General features: G+C 30.2%; 1 protein-coding gene across 9 annotated transcripts in view; it reads left to right on the plus strand.

The window, feature by feature from the left end:
- LOC111038566 (nuclear receptor coactivator 2-like) overlaps nt 1-22,108 on the plus strand; it is a 49,953-nt gene that overhangs the window by 26,237 nt on the left and 1,608 nt on the right. For 4 of the 9 annotated variants that reach the window (XM_022321712.1, XM_022321714.1, XM_022321717.1 and 1 more), the window contains 17 exons: nt 8,732-8,845; nt 13,809-13,971; nt 14,967-15,095; nt 15,166-15,546; nt 15,621-15,839; nt 15,935-16,161; nt 16,471-17,215; nt 17,410-17,535; nt 17,686-18,091; nt 18,162-18,251; nt 18,414-18,644; nt 18,707-18,885; nt 18,964-19,119; nt 19,254-19,472; nt 19,529-19,680; nt 21,751-21,877; nt 21,982-22,095. In XM_022321712.1, the coding sequence (XP_022177404.1) occupies nt 8,732-8,845; nt 13,809-13,971; nt 14,967-15,095; nt 15,166-15,546; nt 15,621-15,839; nt 15,935-16,161; nt 16,471-17,215; nt 17,410-17,535; nt 17,686-18,091; nt 18,162-18,251; nt 18,414-18,644; nt 18,707-18,885; nt 18,964-19,119; nt 19,254-19,472; nt 19,529-19,680; nt 21,751-21,877; nt 21,982-22,095 (3,778 nt within the window). The other 5 variants (XM_022321719.1, XM_022321715.1, XM_022321713.1 and 2 more) reach the window with 5 other exon arrangements.

The raw sequence follows: 22,108 nt of genomic DNA on the forward strand, positions 1-22,108 counted from the left end.
CGTGTAAATATTATATTATTATAATAAATTATACACAATATTATTATTATTACGCACACTATTTTATCGGTCGGTCTGCTTGCTGTTTGGTCGGTGCGTTTCGTACTATATATAATATATTTTCACATCATAATAGTATTATGTGATTATGTCCGATGGCTATTATTTCTCTCACCGTTATAATATTGATAATAATAATAATATAAAATTATTCCATTTGTGCGTGTGCGTGTGTGTGTGTGTGTGTGTGTGTGTGTGTGTGTGTGACCGACGTTTGCGTGTTCGCATCGTGTGCGAGCGACCACGTTTGTTACGCGCTGTCGCTAGAGTGAGAGAGAGAAACGCGGTCGGTCGGCTGGCGGACGGTAGCGAGCGAGACAGAATGACGGACGGTATAGGCCCCGGCGATCCGCATTGTGTAAACGTATGTGCGGCGGTGGCAGAGCTGGCGGTGCTGGCGGTACTTGCGCTATCGGTGGGGCGGTGGCGGTGGTGGTCGTCGTCGTCGGGGCCGCCGTCGTAGGAAGTGGAAAAGTAATACGTGTATACACCGTGCGTGCTGCGCTCGCGTTCGCGAACCTATACGGGAATGACCATGAATCGCCCGTGGCCTCTACGCACCACACCGCGGCGGCGGCGGCGTAACTACACCAATACACTTATAATAATATATTATGTAGTTGCTTTACCCACCACCGACTCACCTATGATATTATGATGTGTGTGCGTGTGCTGTTGCCACGGTCCGCAACGATTCCTAGACGCGTAAAACTGGCCCGGCTATGGCGAATTGTTCGCAGTAATTATATGTTCATAAACAATGAAAGAGTCCGAGCGACGTCGTTTCCACGCGTCGCAATAATGGAAAACCGTTTCGAAATGTCGCCGTTTGCCATTGTTGCGTCGCCGCATTTCACACACATTTTTTTGGCCGCTCGCGTTGACTGCCGCGAAGATTCGTAACGACCGCGGCTATTCCATTATGATCGGGCTTGAGGATGACGCCGTTGCATTTGCACGTTTTCTCGGATATGCAGTTGAATAAATACCAGGATCGAATGAAAATCCTATCTGGTGGGGGTAGCAAGGAATCCAAAATTGTGTTTTGCTGTCTATACCTGTCCTAAGCTTTTTAGTGTCTTTCTCTTACCACATTCTGCTAAATGGCTATAATTGTATTTTAAAACTTTAAATGCTCATATTATCAGTATTATAGGTAGGTACCAGCATTATGTAAAGATTATTGTGTACATTTTCCCCACGATAATCTGCATGAAACGCTCATCGCTAACGACGACTGTTATTAAATTTTATTAATTGTTTAGTTTGAGAAATCGATTTATAACGAAACGATCGCAAAATTGATTAGAAAATTTAGATGGAATATTATACAAAAAGTTTAACTAATAATACCTACAAATAAATATAAGCAAGAATTTAATAATTCAGTCAACTGTTTCGGTACTTATTTGGTAATTTTTTTATGCATATCTCCGTACATCGTGCATATTCGTGCATAATATTTAGGTCCATCATACCTAAGCCTAATAACAATAATAATAATGATTATTATTAATTATACTCATTAACACGGTCGCGCGCGGCTCAGCAACTCATTATACTGCTCCTCCACGTCGTTTTCCGGGGGAGGGGGGCCTCGTTGGCTGGCTGGACGACGAATACAGCCAAAACTTGGGACTTTATAACCCCCGCCCCATCGATTGTGGGTGTACTCTCCGTCGTAATAATTATAAGATATCATATTATTCAAAGTGTTTTCAATGAGTTGTTTCTCCCAACAACGTTTTTTTTCCACGCTACGGGTATACGTCGTTTATCAAATATTCTGATCGTGCATTTTCTGTATGGGCGGTTTATTTCAGTATAAAAAACCATTTGCTAATTTGATTCATAACATCTAACCGTACGCCACTCAGTCACTAAATTAATTGTATAGAATTCCGTTTTAAATAATATTTTAATATAACGCCACCGCCTGTGGGCCGCCAATAATTCGGATCCAAAATGTATCGGTTAGCCGCGGTATTTTCGATAAAAATACCATCGACCGCCGCCTCGCTGTCCCGGATACCATGCTTGTGCGTCCGGATGGAAGGATAGGAGTGAGCGGCACAGACGACAGTCAGCGCATTCGGTTTATCGTTTGCAATCGTCGTTGTATAGACAGTAGACACAAAAAACCACGCCAACTGAACCGTGTACCTCCACCGCCGCCGCAACGTTATTATCATTTCGGCAAAATGCGCTCGACCCCATGGACGGGCCCCCTCGACAATGAAATTAATCGCATAGCCAGTATGCGTGCCGCGTACACTACGCGTTTTTATTTTTTCGTTATAATAATAATATACAATATAATGTTATAATATTATATCACAGACAGTGCCGGATAAACAGCCGGTGCGAACCGGGGTCCCGTTGCTTAGAAATTTATAGTAGTGACCTCCTATATTATGGATTTCAAAATATCATAAATGACAATATAAACGGCGTTCTAGCTAGAATTTTGCTTGGCGGGGGGGGGGCTGATATTTTGTTATATACAAGAGAATCTTATAACGATGATACTTCATAAGTTCGGTGTATAGGTTCTACGCTAATCCATTTCATATTTTGCTTTTGCAGCAACCTTAGCAATACAAATTACAATTTTAATACATGGTTTCAAACAACAGTGAAACCGCACGCCGCTGCTCAGGGGGGCATAATTATGTAACACTCACTCACAATAACCATGTCCGAGTCGTGTGTGTAATGTGTATACATTATTTGGACCGATAAAGGCGTATTTTAAATTATATATATGTGCATATTACATGTATATATACATTGTAATAATTAATAATGAATGGGTTTTTTTAATAAAAATTAGTAAGTACTTTAATGGAGTTTTTCAGAGGCTACAATATTTTCTTTTGCTCCTGAGCCTTACCCTTCTAGTTCAAGATCCGGCACTGATCTCACAAACTTCTATAACACTGTTTCTATACACTAGAACGGAAACTTATGTCATCGGATATTCGGATGAATTAATTACATTGTTTCGCCATATTTTAAGATGGCTAATCGACACGCACGGTTATTTGCGGTAAATAATAAGTATATTATGTATAGTATAACTTCGGTATTTCGGTGTGTCACCTAAATAGTTCGCAATTTTTACATCGATGGAAATTTTGTTTTCGACCCAAAACATATTAACAAACTTTGATTATCTTATTATATTCGGTTTATTCAGAATTCTTATAGGTACTAGGTAGTATAGAAATCTGCCTATTTTATAATATTTTTTCATCGTAATAAATCTTTATCATTTTTATTTTCTCTAAACGTCGTTTACATCAGACACACGTGTGTGTATTGTTGTTTGGATGTTTAAAATTTTTACCAACAGACTTGATAATCGTCGTCGTTTTGATTTTTGTTGTTGTTGTTGTTGTTGTTGTTGTTGTTGCCGTCGTGTATATCGTATACACCGGTGCCAACCAACAAGAGTTTAGAATTTCGTTTTACTCGTGTATTATGTTGTACATAATTACCGCCCAATAGCTGATAATATATTCTGGAAATTTAAATAATACACGGTGTAGGTAAAATACGGGTACATTGGTATGTAATAGCCAAAAGCTACTTTTTTTATTCTCGATTGCACCTAATCATATTTTTTATACATATATAATATAATTCTTGAATCAAAAACGATTATACGTTGTGAGTGCTTTAATTAAAATTATTCAAACGTCAAAACTGAATCTATTAAATTTTTTACTTATTCTACACTCCACATCAAATGTTTATATAATTCTTTTAAACACGTGTTGGATGAATATTCTTTTATTCCAGAGCCTAATTCTGACTACAAAACTGATTTACTTTTTTATTTTTCTTTAATATTTCAGCAGTGACGTAAACTGCCAGTCATTTAAGTTAGACCCTATCGTGACCTCTAAAAAATGTCAGAGATGCAAAGTAATAATTTTGCGTCTATAGAAATGTTCAAAAGTTCACATTTTATTTCCATTAGATAATGATTCTTAAATGGCATACACTTTTTTCATAGTACTTTATCAGTTTTCAACTTCATTGTCATTGATTTACTTTATATAATATATATTCTTATCGTGACTGAACAACTCTAATTTACACTCGCTATATTATTTTATAATTACTGAGCATTTAAAATAAAACAATTAATACTACCATAACTGAGCACTCGAGGTCTTGATCTGTAGTAATTATATTTAACTGCAAAAATAAAAATAGCAGTTAAAAGTATATATTTAAAAATCTAATCAATTCTCACTGTACCATTGATCAATACTGAATACACCGTAGAATTATAGATACATTTATTATATTATATAAAATTAAAGTACAATGAGAAGTTCGTTAAAAGTTTTATAATTTGTATGACACTGAAGTTTATCTCGATTATGGACAATAGTTCATGTATGATGCCGATACATTTAATTGATAATTAAATACAAATTATCCCCTACAGTCAGAACCTATTTGAGAAACATTTATTCGGTAAGAAGAGCCAATAGCCACGTCAATGACCGATTGTGTTTAAATAATATTATTAGTAGGTAACATCATGTCACAAGTATTTATAGTGTAAATTATACTGATAATGAGAAGTTTTATTTTTCTTCTTTATTTCTTTTTCTTAACTAGGAAAACTAGTCTGAGACGATACACATAGAACTTGTTTAGTGACATGAATTGTAATATAGTATTGTCGTTTTATGGCTATGTTTACCGGTACAAGAAATGCTTGAATAGCTCTCAATGTAATCGACATAAATGAACAGTTATATTATAGCATTCCCTGAAAAAATATCTTAAGTTTGTATTTAAAAATTTTTTTACTGAAAGTAGATATAATATACAATTTTAGAGATTATTTGAAAATCTCATAATAATACAATTTTAATATTTATCCGTTCTGTCTGCTAGTCTATATAACGATAAAAGTATTTTTTTTTTTATTTGATACCTACGTATTTAATTTAACTTGTACTGTGAATGCAGCATTCACGTGTGTTGATTAAGTAATTTTATCAAATTTATAGTGTTTACTATAGACAAAACTATTTATGGCTGTAATAAATATTATCATTTAAAATTAGCCGTCTGTTATTTAACTAATTGTTTCATATTAAATTAATTCCACAATGCTCATTTTTTAAGTCGGTTTTTTTATACACATACTTCAGGAATAATTATTTTGAAGCCCTGGATAAGGTGATGATAAAAACCACATAATCCTTCTTTATCTATATCTTTTTCTGCAATATCTAGGCCCCCCCATAAAGTTCGTTCCAATTCGTATATTATTTGTCCTCCATAACACATTATATTATTATTACCATCCACTCTCTCGTCAAAAAGGTTCCAGATGTATTTAATTATTATTTAAGTTTATTATTTTTAATTATATTTGTATGCTATACCTATGGTTTGTTGTAATATTAATGTTAAAGTTAAATATAGTCTACCACTCTACTCTACTAATAATAAAGTTCGTTAACTTCCTAAATTAGTAAAATTCTGTCAAATCGGAATATTTTTTTCCATTCATTCACGAACGATTGTTATGATAAAAAACCGGCGAATGAATATTAATTTTCTTCTAGCCATTCCCGGTTTATTGTTTTGCCCCTGGTGTCCCGTGGTGGATTACTAATTTCAAGTGTTGTGGGGAATGGTGGGTTGATGCAATACACTCAACTACTTCAAATCTCGGTAAATCACTAATCGTTACGGGACCCTGCAGTATATTATATAAACTCTAGCAATGCCTACAACATTCATCCTTGATTATATTGTGACTGTTTAAAATTATTTTCAATTTTTTTGTCAGTTTTGAGTGTATACTACTAGAGACCTAAGGAAATCTTATACTGATCAAAAGTGTCTATTCAACTTCGACCAAATGTTAAAAAAGGTTTAATTATGTATTTATTGGATTGTAAAAAAAAAACGCTTAAATAATAGTAGAGTACCCATGCAAATTCATGATCATCGTACAATATGCACGAATCATTTTTCTTGTCGTAATTTTGCAGTGGTTTTACCTATTTATCACGTAGTGTTTACGCTTGATATAGCAATAGTAAACATTACCCGTGTTGAATAAATCTTAAAACATACATACATAATCCAATATTTACGTGTCGCGTTTTAATTTTCATTTAATTGTATGTTTTATCACAAGGATTTATTAACGAAGAAAAACTACCAGTAAAACAAATAAAAAAAGTAAATTCATACACTATCACGTCTGTGTAAATCCCATATGACTCAACCTCGATGTATAGTCTGAGTATGGTCTCTAAATTAGTTCAAGGTCAATCACGGTCGTGGGTGTACAAAACTCTTGCTTAGGATATAGGAGACAAACACCCACGAAAATTCACTTTTTAACCGGAATTCTTTTTTTTAATCTATAAAATTTCACGATATTCATAAGTATTATAATCATTCATTCTTGGCAAGTGTTGTTTTCGTACAAATCTAATAAGAATAGACTCAAAAGAAAACTTTTTACATGGCGAGTTATTTATGTGAAATTAGGGTTTAATTTTTATTTATTCTACTATAATATAGTTCTGTTGTGATTTTTTTTCTTTTAATAATCTGGCATACAAAAAAACACAATAATAATGAATGGGCTAGTTGCTCAAGTGTTCCTTTGTACTGAACACAAAAAAAAAAATATCGATTACTCTAAAAAACCCTATTGAATACTAATTTCCCACGTATAAAATATAATATTATATCACCAGTGGGTATAAATTATAATTTTATATTATGACGTAAATGAAAGTCATTTAAACTTCCCCCTCACGTGTTGTCGTTAACGGACAACGGTTTGCGTTTATTATTTTTAATTTGTTTTAAAAGACTCCATAATTGTATTTCTCCGTATTATCATAATTATTATTTTTAATTTATATATATACATACGTATACAAGTACATTGTGTAAAAAATTAAATCCTAACCTTCTTTACAACTGGCTGTTGATTAATTATATTTTCACACGACACGCATTCAAAACACGGCACATACAATTTACCGTAATGTTCTAAACTAATGATGAACCTACAAAATATATACAACGACTTGGTGTATTTTTTCAACCAATTTAAACCTGTTATTTTATTGGTTACAGTTGGGGGGTCAATATTATTTGATTCTTTTTCAACGGACACAACCCTTTCAATCTTAAAACTGTCTACAGTATATATAATTTATATAACTAGGTCAATAAATCAACAGGGTGGTTGGGACACATGTAAGAAATCACATCCTCTTTATAAATATAACTTTACAATATAATAATATAATAAATAATAATGAAATGCGAGATATCGTGCACGTATTATTATGAGCAGTATTATAAGGGATCTATGTCATTCGTTACAATATATATTTACTCCTGTATCAAAAATCATAAAATAAACGTGAATAACTCACTTATAACCCATCTCTTTGTCAATTCAAAATTGACACACAGATATTGTCCACCAAAGGCGCCATTGCGCCATTTCAGTACGTATATTTTCTATAGATACCTCCGGGCCATTAAATATATTACCTTTTTGTAATTCAACACTCATAATTTTACTCGTGATATTATTCCGTTATTAAATTATCCAGAATGATCCCATTATTTTTATATTTAGAGTCAACCTTTAACCTATCTGTAACTATCAGCTCAAAAAAAGCTCCTCTTTTTTACTTAAAATATTCAATTTATACCAATTATTTGTTTAACAACCTGCACAACGTACTAAGTAATAATAACACTATATTATTTAATATTACCAAAACAATTACTATAATATATTATAATAATGCAAGCGTAATTAATTAACTAACAATTTTTTTTTCATCGAGATATCTCCAATTTATTATGACTTTCAATTTGTCAAAGATAATGACTCTGGTTCAAATCATATTATTGTGTATACATGCAAAATACTTATTAATTTCTTTATTACCGTTAAAATGTTATGAAATCATCTTTTATAATGTACCTAATGTCGGAGAAATATTTACTAACGCTTTATCATTTAACCTCTTAATCGTAATTTAATTAATTAAATAAAATTTGTTCTGATGAGTCTTGTCATTTATATTTTTTATTATTTAATTAACTACATTGTAATTAATCAACATATTCTAAATTGAAATACATACTCACATTTTCAAAGTAGTTACATTAACAATTTGAATTACTTACATCGTGTTTAAATAAATTTTTACTCTTTTGTCTTAAGTAAATTCAATAAAAAAAACCAATTAAATCTGAATAAGTTTGATGATATTTCCGTTTATTTATTATTCAGACATTTGCAACTTTTTCTATTCCAATGCGTTCTTGTTCAAACACATAATGTAAACGTAGTACATATTAATTACAAAATAAATGTCTTAGAATATACCTTAAACAGTATGACATTTTGTCCGTGAAATAATTAAATCAATTAAGAGAGGAAACTCAAAATGTCGATCGAATAAATTAATTAATTGCAAGCATAACTTACCTAGTTATTTTTAAACATCAAGAGAATTGCTCGAATGAGTTATAACTATTTATGTATTTAGAATGAATCGTTTATACAATGGAATTTAAATAACGTAGCTAGTTAGTTCAATAGTTTGCTATGTTTTATTTAATCATTTCGTTTATTTTACAGACTGGGTCCATATGATCTCCAAGAGTCTAGGACTAAGATGAGCGGCGGCGCAAGCCCAAGCTCTGCGTTGCCCAAAAAAAAGAAAAAAAGCGACGCCAAGGGTCAATCTCAAATGTAAGTGTATTATATTTTAGCTATAGTCTATAACTATATTGCATTCATAATTTTAGAAATGACCTTTTGTATAATAATATATGTTTATTATGATAGGTAATAATATTATTTATTGTCTATATGCCTACTCAAAAATATTCTTAATATTAGTGGTTGACTAATCTCTACAATATATGATATATATAATATATATACGTATTGTGTGTTTGCAACAAGCCAACAACCATGGTTTTGTTTATGTTAGCCGTTACATAAATGATTACATATTTTAACTCCTCCCAAGATTGTTTAATTGAATATTGGAGTATATAATATTAAATATGAACTTATTAACAAACAAATACAAATAGTATAAAACAAAACAGGATTGTCTTATTTTATAAATCTTATAAAATTGTATCCATCTATTATACATTTTTATAATTTTATTATTTCCTTGGCCTACTTTTTTCATACTTTTTTTATATTAATTTGATAACTTCTTAAATTCTAAAAAAAAATATTTTCTGTAAGTACATTCGATGTATTTAATATAACTTGTAATATTAAATAAATATACTATTAATTAATTTTCTAATGCATTTTGACATTCAACAAAACTAATAGTATTTTACGACATAAATATTGATTACGAGTAGTGCAAAGACCTCTAAAACTGTGATAACCTTACAATAAAATATCAAACTTCTTTTTATTATAGTTCTATACAAATATCTTGCCTTATTTTTTTATTTTAAATTCGGTTATTGAAAATTGATTAATTTTAGGGCATATTAAAATGTAATAATAGAACATTGTTATATCTAGATACACTATTAATCTCCTATTTAAATTTTCAACAAAGTATATTTGTTTTTTATTCCTAATATTTTATGATTATATTGGAGACGTATAATTAATTAATTAAAAAAAATTCTTATCGAATGATGAATTAACAAAATGTATGCATTGAATCAATTTTCCAACCAAAAATATGACTATTTCGAAATGTTCGATAGACATAGCAATTCGTTTTTCTTCGATCATAATTTATTATAGACCAGTTACATAATACCTTTATATTTATTTACATTATCTGTGATTGTTCACTAATAATTATAAATTGTCAACTATAATAGTTGTTAAATGGTGGATACATTTTGATAAATTATTTTATATATTATTCATAGACAGAAAACATTTAACTTATACCTACCATTAATTAATTATTACAATTTGTCGTACCTACTACCACATCTTCGAGACTTTGCATTTTATAGAAGCATAATTACAATACCAATATCATGGGCTCATTGTGTTCCTACATAATAATTATTAATATTTGAAGTTTCGATTATTCTTTTGATTTTCTTCAGCAGTATTATTATTTGATAAACGTTTCTTTAAAATAAAAATTACACATGTATATAAATGTGTAACAATGAAGAATACTACCAGAAGGCAGGCACTGGAGGTATAGTGGCTGTGGCTGTGGCGGTTTGGTGGTTATGGCGGTGGGGGTGTTCATCGTTCTTTAGCGAATCACCTTGTACGCCAGTTAGTGAATTTGACGGGGAGATTTAATTATCGTTTTGGCGTAACACAACTTATTTTAGCAGCTGAGTCGGCGGCAGGTCTATATACTGTGGCTTTCTGCCGCCGCTGCTGCCATCGTCAAGGACACGCGTTTTCCCTCTTTGGTGGCGGCGCACACACCGGCACATGCTGCAGCACAAAGGAACAACGACCAAATAATAATAATATTATAACATAATACAATTTCTATTTTCTGTTACAACCGATTCGAATGCTGTGTACCCGAGTTGTGTATAATATATATTTTATACGTATATGTATATTGTACACAATACACATATTATGTGTATAAAGTACAATACATATATTATATTCGTGGTTCTCTGATTAATATCATGTATATTTATTATTTAGTCGTCGTCGTTTGCAGGGTGTGTGCATTGCGGTTTGTAAAGGATCTAATTAATTCCCTCCCCTTTGAGTTATTTATACACATCGCCTACCGCCCTCGCAGCAGCACTACTTCTAACGCCGGAATCCATACTATAGACACGAGCGTGGGTTTACCTTTTACGATTTCATACATTATTATTATAGCGTAATATATGTTAATTAACACTCTGTAATATTATGTGTGTGCATATAACATTGTCATATGTATAGCACAGCAATTATTATTATTAATTTACATATTATGTATAGATATCTTCAGTACATACGTATATACATATATATAATATATACCTAACCCCCTTTTGATTGTTGACAGATATTAACGGAGAAGTGAGAGAAGGGTCGGTTTTTAAACATTATTATATTTTTCCGAGGTAATTTGTGTCGACAAAAGCAACCGACTGCAACTCCTCAAAAAGTACTCGAAAATCTGGAGGAGCCGTGCCGTAAAATAATGTACGACAATAATTAGGCACCGCACAATATTTACGTTCGAATAATTAATCTCATTAAACTTCAAGTATCGTGACAATTATTACCGTGTTATTGTATACCTCGGTCGTTAAAAAGTACTTAAAAGTGATTTTATTACACACTCGGAATCATAATATATTATTATGAATACGAGTAAAACGATTTGTTATGCACTGCACTGTTGTTAATTTGGTGTAGGTAATGCATGATTTATTTCAAAAACAATATCAAGTATAGAATAACGGTGTGTGCTGCTATTAATTACTGGGGCTTGAATTTAGTAGTAAATACATATTCGTTCTCAAATTGTAAAGAAAATAAGTCAATTTCTCACTATCTTGTATAAAAAATTATCCAACTCCCATATTGCAAATTTTATGAGCATTTCATTTTTATCGTCTAACAAATTCTTATGAGAATATTGTCCAATCTGAGGCTGGTTTTCCATTTACATTAATATTAGTGCATACATAGTCAAATGTTGTTAATATTTATTTATATGTGAAGATGAACCATGTATGCAATATTACTTACTATAATAAAAACTGGGAGGTAACTGCCGTTGTCATTTTAAGCTGACGGCAAAGATTATATAATGTCATAATGATAATTGTATTAACTATTAGTTGAAATAAAATAATGTGCGTACCCACATAATATATGATTTTATTTTGACTAATGGTATTAGTTGCAACTTAATTCTATATTGGTTTTAACTAATGCAATTACTCTAACTTGATAGGGTTTGGGGGTTAAGACTCGCCCTCAAAATTTTTTTTCAATTTAATTTTAAATGTAAAACCTAACCCAGTATGGTACTATAAAAATGCCGTTAAAAATGTAAATCTTATTTTACAATTTATATACCTATTACATTTATGATTAAGCCAACATTATTTGTTTTAACTAAATATTGTCTCGTATCATTGTTGGTATTGATTGAAAACTTAATTAATCCAATTCTTTTTTATAATAATTTATTAATAAATCATAATACGTTTATTACAATTTTAAATAACCTGTTGACGATTGGATTTAATGGTTTCCCGCCTGCTGAAAAGTATATAGTTATTTCCAAAAGGTCAAATTATTTACTATCTATTTATTTTTTCTTAGATTAAAAAAAATTGTATACATTTTATATAAATAAATATAATATATGACATACAGTAGAGTACCTGACTTAAAGTTAATTATTTCCCTAGAAAAATAATTCACATATTGCACTTGGGAATGAGAATAATTTTAGAAGATTTTATTTATTTATTATACTATCGATTTAAATACTCTTTATGTTATTTATACAATGACAGCGTTGAGCATATTTGCATTTTAACTGTGAATAGGTTAATAATTTTAAGAATAAAATTGAAAATATGTTATAACTATTCAAGATTCAATGCAGAAGTAAATTTTAATAAAATTATCTTTTTCGATGAAATATGTTAAATTCTATAATGGTCCAAATTTGATCATAAAAAGTACCTATAGTTTCTGTAATAGGTATATTGTTTTATAGTTTCCTTGAAGTATTTAGAAATTAAAGTCTTACAGTTTAATAATTTGTATTAATAATTAGTTAAAGGCATATCTATCGAATATGTAATCTGTATAAGTGTGAGCATGTAATGACCTAAAAATTACAAAACAATAGACTTAGGATTTTGTTATTTTAAATATGTCTTGAACCATCAACTAATTTTTATTAAATTTAAATAAAAAATAATTATTCTCATTTCATTTTCCGTTGCCATTCATAATCTCTATTTTAATGACGTTCTGATCCGTTTGAAAAATTTCGATCACATAAAAATCTTTCACTCGATACAAAGTTACTTTTATATGTAAAAATCTTTAATTTTAATTTAAAAAGACGGACTTTAGTGATAAATGTCCTACAAACCCTAATTTGCTGTGAAAAAATGAAAAAAACTTCAAATTTAAAATTGTCTTAACATAAAAAATAAATACTTCAGATTTCAAAATACATAAAACGTAATTATATTATGTTATACAACAAGCATTGTGTAGTAAGCTTTGGAGAATAGCGCAAAGTTCATCGAAATTCTAGCTCTAAATTTACATAATTATTTCACGAGTTATTTATTTGTAATAATGTTCTATAATTTCTATTGCCATATAATAATTAGCTCGACATTTCCATTAAATATCATTGTATTATTTGTATTTATATTTATGCTCAATTAAACAATTGGCGTCTCGAAGTTTTCTGTAGAATCCAAAAAAATGATACCTAAAATAGAAATCTCTAAGTTAATATTCTGCCCTGAAAAGTGACTTATCAAATGCGAGAAGAATACTGTATTTACTCTGTACCTATAATTGATCTTTCTAAAAAATCTTAACAACTGTTGCCAAGTTTGCGAATTAATTAATATTACTTATAAAAATCGTATCTCAACATTTGGCCGCTTTATGGACAGCAACTAATATTGCCGTCCCTTCAATCTGCAACTCTTAACATTGTTAACTTTTAAAATATTAAATCATTCATTTTCAGAAACAAGTGCCGTAATGAAAAACGTCGTCGAGAACAGGAAAACATATACATCGAGGAGCTGGCCGAGTTGATCTCAGCTAGTTTGGCGGAAATGAATTCCTTGTCTGTAAAACCTGATAAGTGCGCCATTTTACAGGAAACTGTGAAACAGGTGCGTGCCGGGGTAAGACGATCTTCTTCTTTTTGATTTTATCCTTTTTACTTTTTTCATATATTACCTGAGATTATAATTATTTATATATAAAAAAATAATCTCCCAAACATTTTTCATACTTCAAGAGTTTTAGAAAATATGATGTTTTAAAGAAACATATCGCTATTTACTTAGTACGTAATATAATAGTAAAATGTCTATTTTTAACCTTAATTTTCATCCACATTTCTTGAAGTTAAAAGATACATATTCTACATGTCTGAAAAATGGATTTGTTTTTACAGAAAATACTGCTAAAATCATGTGCTTAAGAAAAACCCTTTTATAGTAAATTCTACGTAAAAAACCCATCCTCTAATAGTATTCATTTTTATACATAGCTACAAGAAAATTTTAAATCATATATGATTTCATAAATTCTTTGCATTAAAGAATACCTATAGAACCTTGCATTTGTTTAATTAAATACCAAATTAATTTACAAATTCATATTTTGAGTAAAATTGTTCATAGGAAACCAATAAGGCAAAAATAAAAAATAATTCAATATCATTACAATTTAATGTATACTTCATTTAAGTAACAAATTACAAAATGTTCACTTTAATATTTTTGCCATATTTTGAATTGTTGAAGTGTGTATTTTATGTTTTTTTTTTACATATAAGTCCAAAGTTGAGTGATAATACTATTATAGTTTAGAGTGGTTTTGTTTGACAATAATATCAATAATGAAAGCTATAGATTTATCTTATCATAGTGGTAATCCTCCCGGTTAACATTAGTAGTTAATAATCAATTATATTTGACAGTAAACTTTTTATAAGCATATGATATTTGTTATATTTATTATACTATATTCAACCTACAAATATAATTTAGACTGTATATTTTATTTACTTTTAATAACAACAATTATTATAAAGACATTTTTAATATTTAACAATTTTTAACGAATTATAAAATAATTATTTTTAATCATTGTTTGATTTTATTGCTCATAGACTCATAGACTTTCATCTGATCAAACAGAAAGTTTAATTAGTACAGAAGCCGCTGTTCAACAAGGCGAAGTATCTTCGTCAAAACCAACTAGAATATCAAATACAGAGTTGGCACCTTTGTTACTTTCGGTATGTCACACATGAATTAAATTGTAATGTCTAACTTATTAGATAATTAATAAAATAAACATTTTTATAGGCGTTAGACGGATTTTTATTCGTCGTAAATGCAGACGGTCAAATAGAATTTGTAACCGAAAATATACAACAATTTCTACATTATAACAAAGAAGAATTACTTGGTAAGAGTGTTTATAATATTATTCACCACGGTGATCACACCAAGTTTGGTGTTCTTTTAAATAACCCATTGTTAATCTACGACTCATCAATCGGCTCTCTGGGCTCTAACGTAACCACTCCTCTTATGGAGCAATCGCCCTCTGGTTCCAAAGGGAACAATTGGAATCAGAGGTTTACTAAAAAATTTAATTGCCGGCTGTTAATCAAACCTCCATCTGATCAAGACCAAACTATTGAAGAAAAACAGACAAGGGTTAGCCAGTACGAAACATTACAGGTAATTGTAATACATTACCATTTATTCTATACAATTTTAAAACCTTTTATTCCAACTATATTTTGATTACTTAGATATCGTCTACAAAAATTAATGGTGGTATGGTCGATGACGAAGATAGTACGGATGGCATTAGCCAAAACTTGTTATGCATAGCACGACGAGTTCCATTTAACGAAAAACATTTGAGTCCCCCTTTGGAGCAGTTTACTATTAAACTTGATCAAAATGGGAAAATTTTGGCTTTGGATACCAAAGATGTATCTGATATTTATGCTCAACATATAAATAAGGTAAAATAAAAATTTCAAAAATCATTAAATTATAATATACATTTTAATTATTAAATTTTTCAAAATGTTATACTATTTATAAATATTATTTACAGGATTGTTTAGTGGGTAGATTATTACATGATAAATGTCATAAGAATGATGTAATAAAAGTGGCCAACCATCTACAAGAAACACGTCGAGCCGGTTTTGGTACAAGTCCAGTTTATAAGTTACACTTAGTTGAAGATAGATATGTAAAGGTTCAAACTAAGTCTAAGTATTTCAAAAGTAATGATAGTCAAGAAATGGACTTTATAATGGCAGCACATTCAATCATTGTGTAAGTTAAAAATTTACGTTTTAACTTGTAGCTTTTACAAATATAAATTTGATTAATACACCTCAAATCATCTATAATATTTATATCAATTAGTTATAACTTATAACCCAAAGTTCTTTTTAAAGATTATACTATAATTTATTTATTATCTTAATTGTTAATGATTTGATTTTTTATGTTCAATAATTAGATTAATTAAGCATTTTAAAATAATTGTATATTGGTATTTAAAAGTACAACATATTATACAATATTAATTTCTTAAATCGCTTGTTAGTTCCCAATTGTATTTTGTTTTTATATTTTTAGTGATAGTGAAATGTGTGCTATGATCGAGAACAACAGTGCTCGTGCAGCAGCAGCAGCAGCAGCAGCAGCAGCAGCAGCAGATCCACTGAATGCCTCATTAAATGGGACAGATCCCTTATCATTAATGGCTAATAGTATTGGATCTAATCAGTCAGTGTCAGTCTTGCAATCTGAATCTAAATTCGGCAATGACTATAACATGACTCCGTCAACTGATCTCAATTTTTCCGATTTCGGATTATTTCCAAGCACAACATATGGTGATATGTTGCAAGAAAATAAGTGGTCTGAACCATCTACAAACTCAGTTGAAGCCCTTTCTAAAACTACACCAGTGCCTAGCCCAGCCACAGTGTCGTCCAATCCACACACTCCTGTGACACAGACACAGTACACTTCATTTCCTTTCAGTCCACTCATACCATCACCTAAGGACTCTTATGATTCTTGTGGTAGTGTGGATAGAATGGAATCAGCTCGGCTTCGAACATTGTTGATGAAACGAACTGATGGATCATCTGAAGACAACAATGTATCAAAGAACAAACATAATATATTAAAAGGATTGTTGAATCCAGATGATATGGCTTCCCAAAGTGCAGATGATGAGTCGACTAATCACAGCACTCCACCAAGTCCTGCTAATGTAAGGCAAGCATCTCGCAGCAATTCTAACATGAACGATGCCCCATCAACTCCAAATAATGCTTCTACCAGCAATAATAATAACAATATGTTGCTTAAGGTGTGTATAACTACTATATTTCTTAAAAATTAGGAACTTTTTAACTCTTTTTTATTTTTTTATATATGATTTTGGAAATAATTTTTTTTAAACATTTACTATAAGTTCTACAAAATATTCGAATTTTTATTTTTATTTTATCAACTGAAATCAGTTATATTGGGCTACAATAAATTTTTCATAAAACCTTGCAGTTATTAAATGACAAAAGCGAGGATGAAGATGTTGAAGCTCGAGCAGGGCTTAAAAAACAAAATGATCTTCTGCAACAATTACTAAAAGATGATGATAATGTTAGGCAGCATGGAATCATGCTTGAGGTAATTTATTGCAAAAAAATAATTTGTGTGTGCACGTTTTTGATTAATTTTTCATATTATTTCCAAAGTCTAAAATAAATGTTTATTTGAATGTATAATTTTAGAAATGTAATTCATAATACTGTACTAACTTTTTATTTGCTTTTGTAGCAAAACGATCAACACTCAAATGAGGACTTAATATTGAATAGCATGGGTTTTCGTATTCTGTCCCCTACATCACCTGACAGTCATAACCATGGCCGTAAACGTAATAGCATAAGTGCTGACGATGAAAATGATCATCCTCCATTGAAGCGTACTAATAGTTCTGGTGGAAGTTCAGGCCCTTCAGTTCTTGAATCTATGCCTAGCCCTAGTGGCTCTCAGGCACAAGTTACCAATAGTAAATTACGTGAGCGAAATAAAATGCTTGCTTCGTTGTTAGCCAAAGATCCTCCTCCTACTGCTATACCAGCAATACCCGCTTCTGTTATATCAGCTACACCGCAAGACAAATTAGTTACTATTATAAAGCAACAGCAACAGCAACAACAGCAGCAACAGCAACAATCTGGTTTGTATTTTTTACTAACCCTTTTAAATAAATTAGTAATAACAGGCAGTAACTTAATTTTTTTTCTTAGCTGGTGGCTGGAACAGTGGACAACATTCAATGACTTCATCAAGTGTGCAAACCCAACTTCAAAGTCACCAAAGGATTTTACTGCAAAAAAGTAATAATAATTATTGCTATTAATTAAATTAAAGTAACATATTAAACATTCAATACATGATTGTGTATGTTAACTTACACAAACTTACTTTTCATATGTGAAATAACTAATTCATTCAATAACAACTCTTTTTAGTTACACTAATACATTTTCTTTCACTAGGTGGGAATAACTTATACCTAAATCATATGCTGGATCAACCACAAGCTCTCCAAAGTCAAAACCAAATTCAAATACAACAAATGCGACAAGTTACCTCCTCAGCTATCAGTGGCTACAGTTCTTTATTGAGTAATATAGCTGAGTCAAATAGTAACTCCTTACCATTTAATTCAGATCCAGAATTGTCAGAACTTTTAGAAGAAGTCATGGACATCATGAATGTGTCTGCCGGTAAGAAATTTTTTAAGTGCATAAATTTATTGAAATGCTATAATTTTTAATTAATATTGCAGATAATTCAACATTGTTAAACTTATTCAACGTTTTAGAAACACCAAACGTTCCCAATCCTGTTGGACAAAACACTACCAACCAAAATTCTTACAATTCTTTAATGAATGAAAAAATGGCTGTTAATGCAATTCAAAAATCTTTAATGCAAGTTGAATCTACAGTCAAATCGCCTTCACCAGTAAATATTTTTGACACACTTTATTTATTTAATTATTTAATATTTTTTATACTATAGAACTGAATATTATATTTTTAGTTAAACTATGGTTCCCCGACTGGAAGCAACCACCATGCACAAAACCAATTTATTCCACCTCCAGCATATCAACCACAACAAAAAAACGCTGTTAGGTTTAATCCACAGCAATCACCTAGGCCACCATATCCTAAGAATGTTCAAACTCCGCCTTTGGTTAGTTTTATGAATAATCTAATGTACCATTATAACATCATTATTACTTTAAATAATTTTAAATCATACGTTCATATGTATTATATTCAAAAGTTTCAAGGTTTTTATAAATTACTGTTTACTTTTTAAAATAGCAACAACAGCAGTTACTATTGCAGCAGCAGCAGCAACAAAAGCAAAGGTTGATACAGCAACAACAACAGAAGCAAAGACTTCTGCAACAACAACAGCAACAAAAAATAATGGTTGTTACTACAAATGCTGCAACTTTACCAACCCCTGACCCTACCACTGCTTTACAAACCATAGATTCATTGTTAAATAATACTGGTCCACCTAATGTTGCATTACAAGTAATAAAAACACTTAATATTAAAGGATATATTTTACATTATACTGTATTTTTCAGCGTTCCTCAAGTGTACCTGATTCACAATCTCAACTAAGTCCAGTTTATGCTGCTCCCTGCAGTGTGTTGCTCAATTCGTCTCAGATCTCACCTTCATCTAACCGACAACCCCCATATTCTACTCTTACACAACAGTCTTTCCCTATGTTAAAGTGAGTAATAATGCTTTGTAATATCTAGTGTACTGGTGTGGAGTAATATAAATAATCTTAACTTTTAAAAAGTTATTATTTATCTTTTATAAAAACTACTTGAATTTAATTGACGAATACAAGTTTTTCTTTTATAATCTCTACCATATTTGCTAGTGTTCAAGAACAATATTTTTTGATATCGTTTCATAAATTGAAGCCTAAAATTTACATTCATTTCAACTTAAAATGTTTTATGTTTCTATACAACTTTTCTTACACAATAAAGAGACACTTATTTATGTTAATCACTCATTTCATGAAGAAAATCATCATTATGAATGCTGTTAAGCATTGATGGTTTGAAAATTATGTTTGCATGCGTGAGAAATGAAATTGATTGCACGGGACGGGGAAGGAACAATAATGTGTTATAGTGATAAGGATGATTAGGTACTGAATGCTTAGATCATATACTTTGCTCATGCGCAGCGATGACTTCGGGCACAAACAGCTATGCTTCAAGATTTTAAATCATAGCTCTATCCAGTGTGTATGATCTAAGATTTGAGATATCAATTTTCCTTTAGTGTAAGTTGCCAAATGTTTTGCAAATAATAATTCTTATTAAATCTTTTCTTCTTTTACGATTCGCAAGTAAGCTAATAATAAGGTTTCATTACCCGGTAAAGTTTATTCATTAAACTGTATAGAAAATTTGGTGACTTAAATACTAACATAATAATTCTTTGGCATATTGAGCCATTTCATCAATTCATCTTTGCACTGAGTTATGGCTCAAAGAAATTCTTAATAATATCAAAATTTGCTTATGCAGCACGTGTATTACCTCACTTATAGCTGGTAAAATAAGTTCTTTGCCAATAGTATAAGATTTACTGGATTTGGCAATCAGTAAAAAAATGTACAGTGAACTCTCCTTGTTTTCTAATTTTGTGAACAAAATACGACAATTATTATAAAACTGATTAACATCAAAGACTGTTGACATTTGCGAGTTTACTAAATTCAAATAATATAGATTACTCTAAAATATTATAAATGTTATAGCGATAACAACAAGATTCGACATATGATAAACAATTATTCTAAAACTACTGAGTACACATGTATTTTTACTACATAATGTTGTTGAAAAAGTTTTATTTCCTTCCCCCTTTTTACAATCCAATACCCTCCAAGGGAGCAATATCGGCATATTGCCCACTTTGGGAAACACTATATAGACCCAATAATAATTAAATATGTATCGAAAAAACTTGATAACGTATCTGTAGTTTGATACTGTCTCCATATTGTGATGTATTAGGATTTATAAATTTTTTTAACCATATGGAAAATGACTGAACATAATTTCTGATATCCTATGAATATTGTTAAGCAACACCAATATTTGCTTTGTAAATGTTGTTTCACCGCGATCTTAATGGCTCTGATTACTGTATATTATCATAGATGTTTTGCAATAGAATTCTATTGTATCTTTAAAGGGTTCTATCATTGGATGGCCTCCCTTATCCTGTCATTCTGTCATTATATTATATTGTTTGTTGTACATATTATCACATTTACTTATTGTGTTTTTGAAATACAGATTGTAAATTTTCAATAATAAAAAAAAAAAAGAATCTTTAAAAAAAAAATCACAGTCACACAAAATACAGCTTTCCATTTTAATTCCAACCTTAATTTTATCTATTTTAATACAAATAATACTTCTTAAATAATTAACGTATGTTATTTCTTTGAAGCCAAAATATTTATATTTAATTTGCCATCGTTTTATTAGATATTTTAAATTGGAAGTTCCACATGTGCATAGTACCTTATCAAAAAATAAAAATTAGTTGATATTTTGTTCAAATGATTAGTGATAAAGTATGGTTTATTAATATTACTGTCATTGTTAGGTATGTTTAGTTTCAATCCTTCAAGGTGTTAGTTTGTTATTACATATATTAAAAATAAAAATTCATTAAAAGCAATGACATAATAAATAAAAAATATTAATATTAATTGAAATATGTAATTTTAAAAAACCATAACTTAATGTTATAATTTTTTTTCTAGCTATGGAACTACTACACAAACTCAAACCACTACACAAGCGCAACAAATTGTTCAACAAACTACATCAAGGATGTCTCCATCATCACATTCACAATATCAAAATCCTATCAACCCCTGTGTTAGCCAAGTAAATAAATGCTTATTTTAAATTAAAATTTTTATAATAATTTATGCTTTGTATAATAATATTCAACTTATTTATTATTATTATTATTATTATTATTATTATAGCAACAGCAAACACAAAATATTTATATTAGTCAAACACAGCAACCCGGGGTGTGGACTCAACAGAGATTGACATTACACCAACAACAGAATCCTATGCTTAACGCTCAACTACAGGTATAAAATAATT

This window comes from Myzus persicae, unplaced genomic scaffold, assembly GCF_001856785.1.
Source record: "Myzus persicae strain clone G006 unplaced genomic scaffold, MPER_G0061.0, whole genome shotgun sequence".
NCBI classification, from domain to species: domain Eukaryota; kingdom Metazoa; phylum Arthropoda; class Insecta; order Hemiptera; family Aphididae; genus Myzus; species Myzus persicae.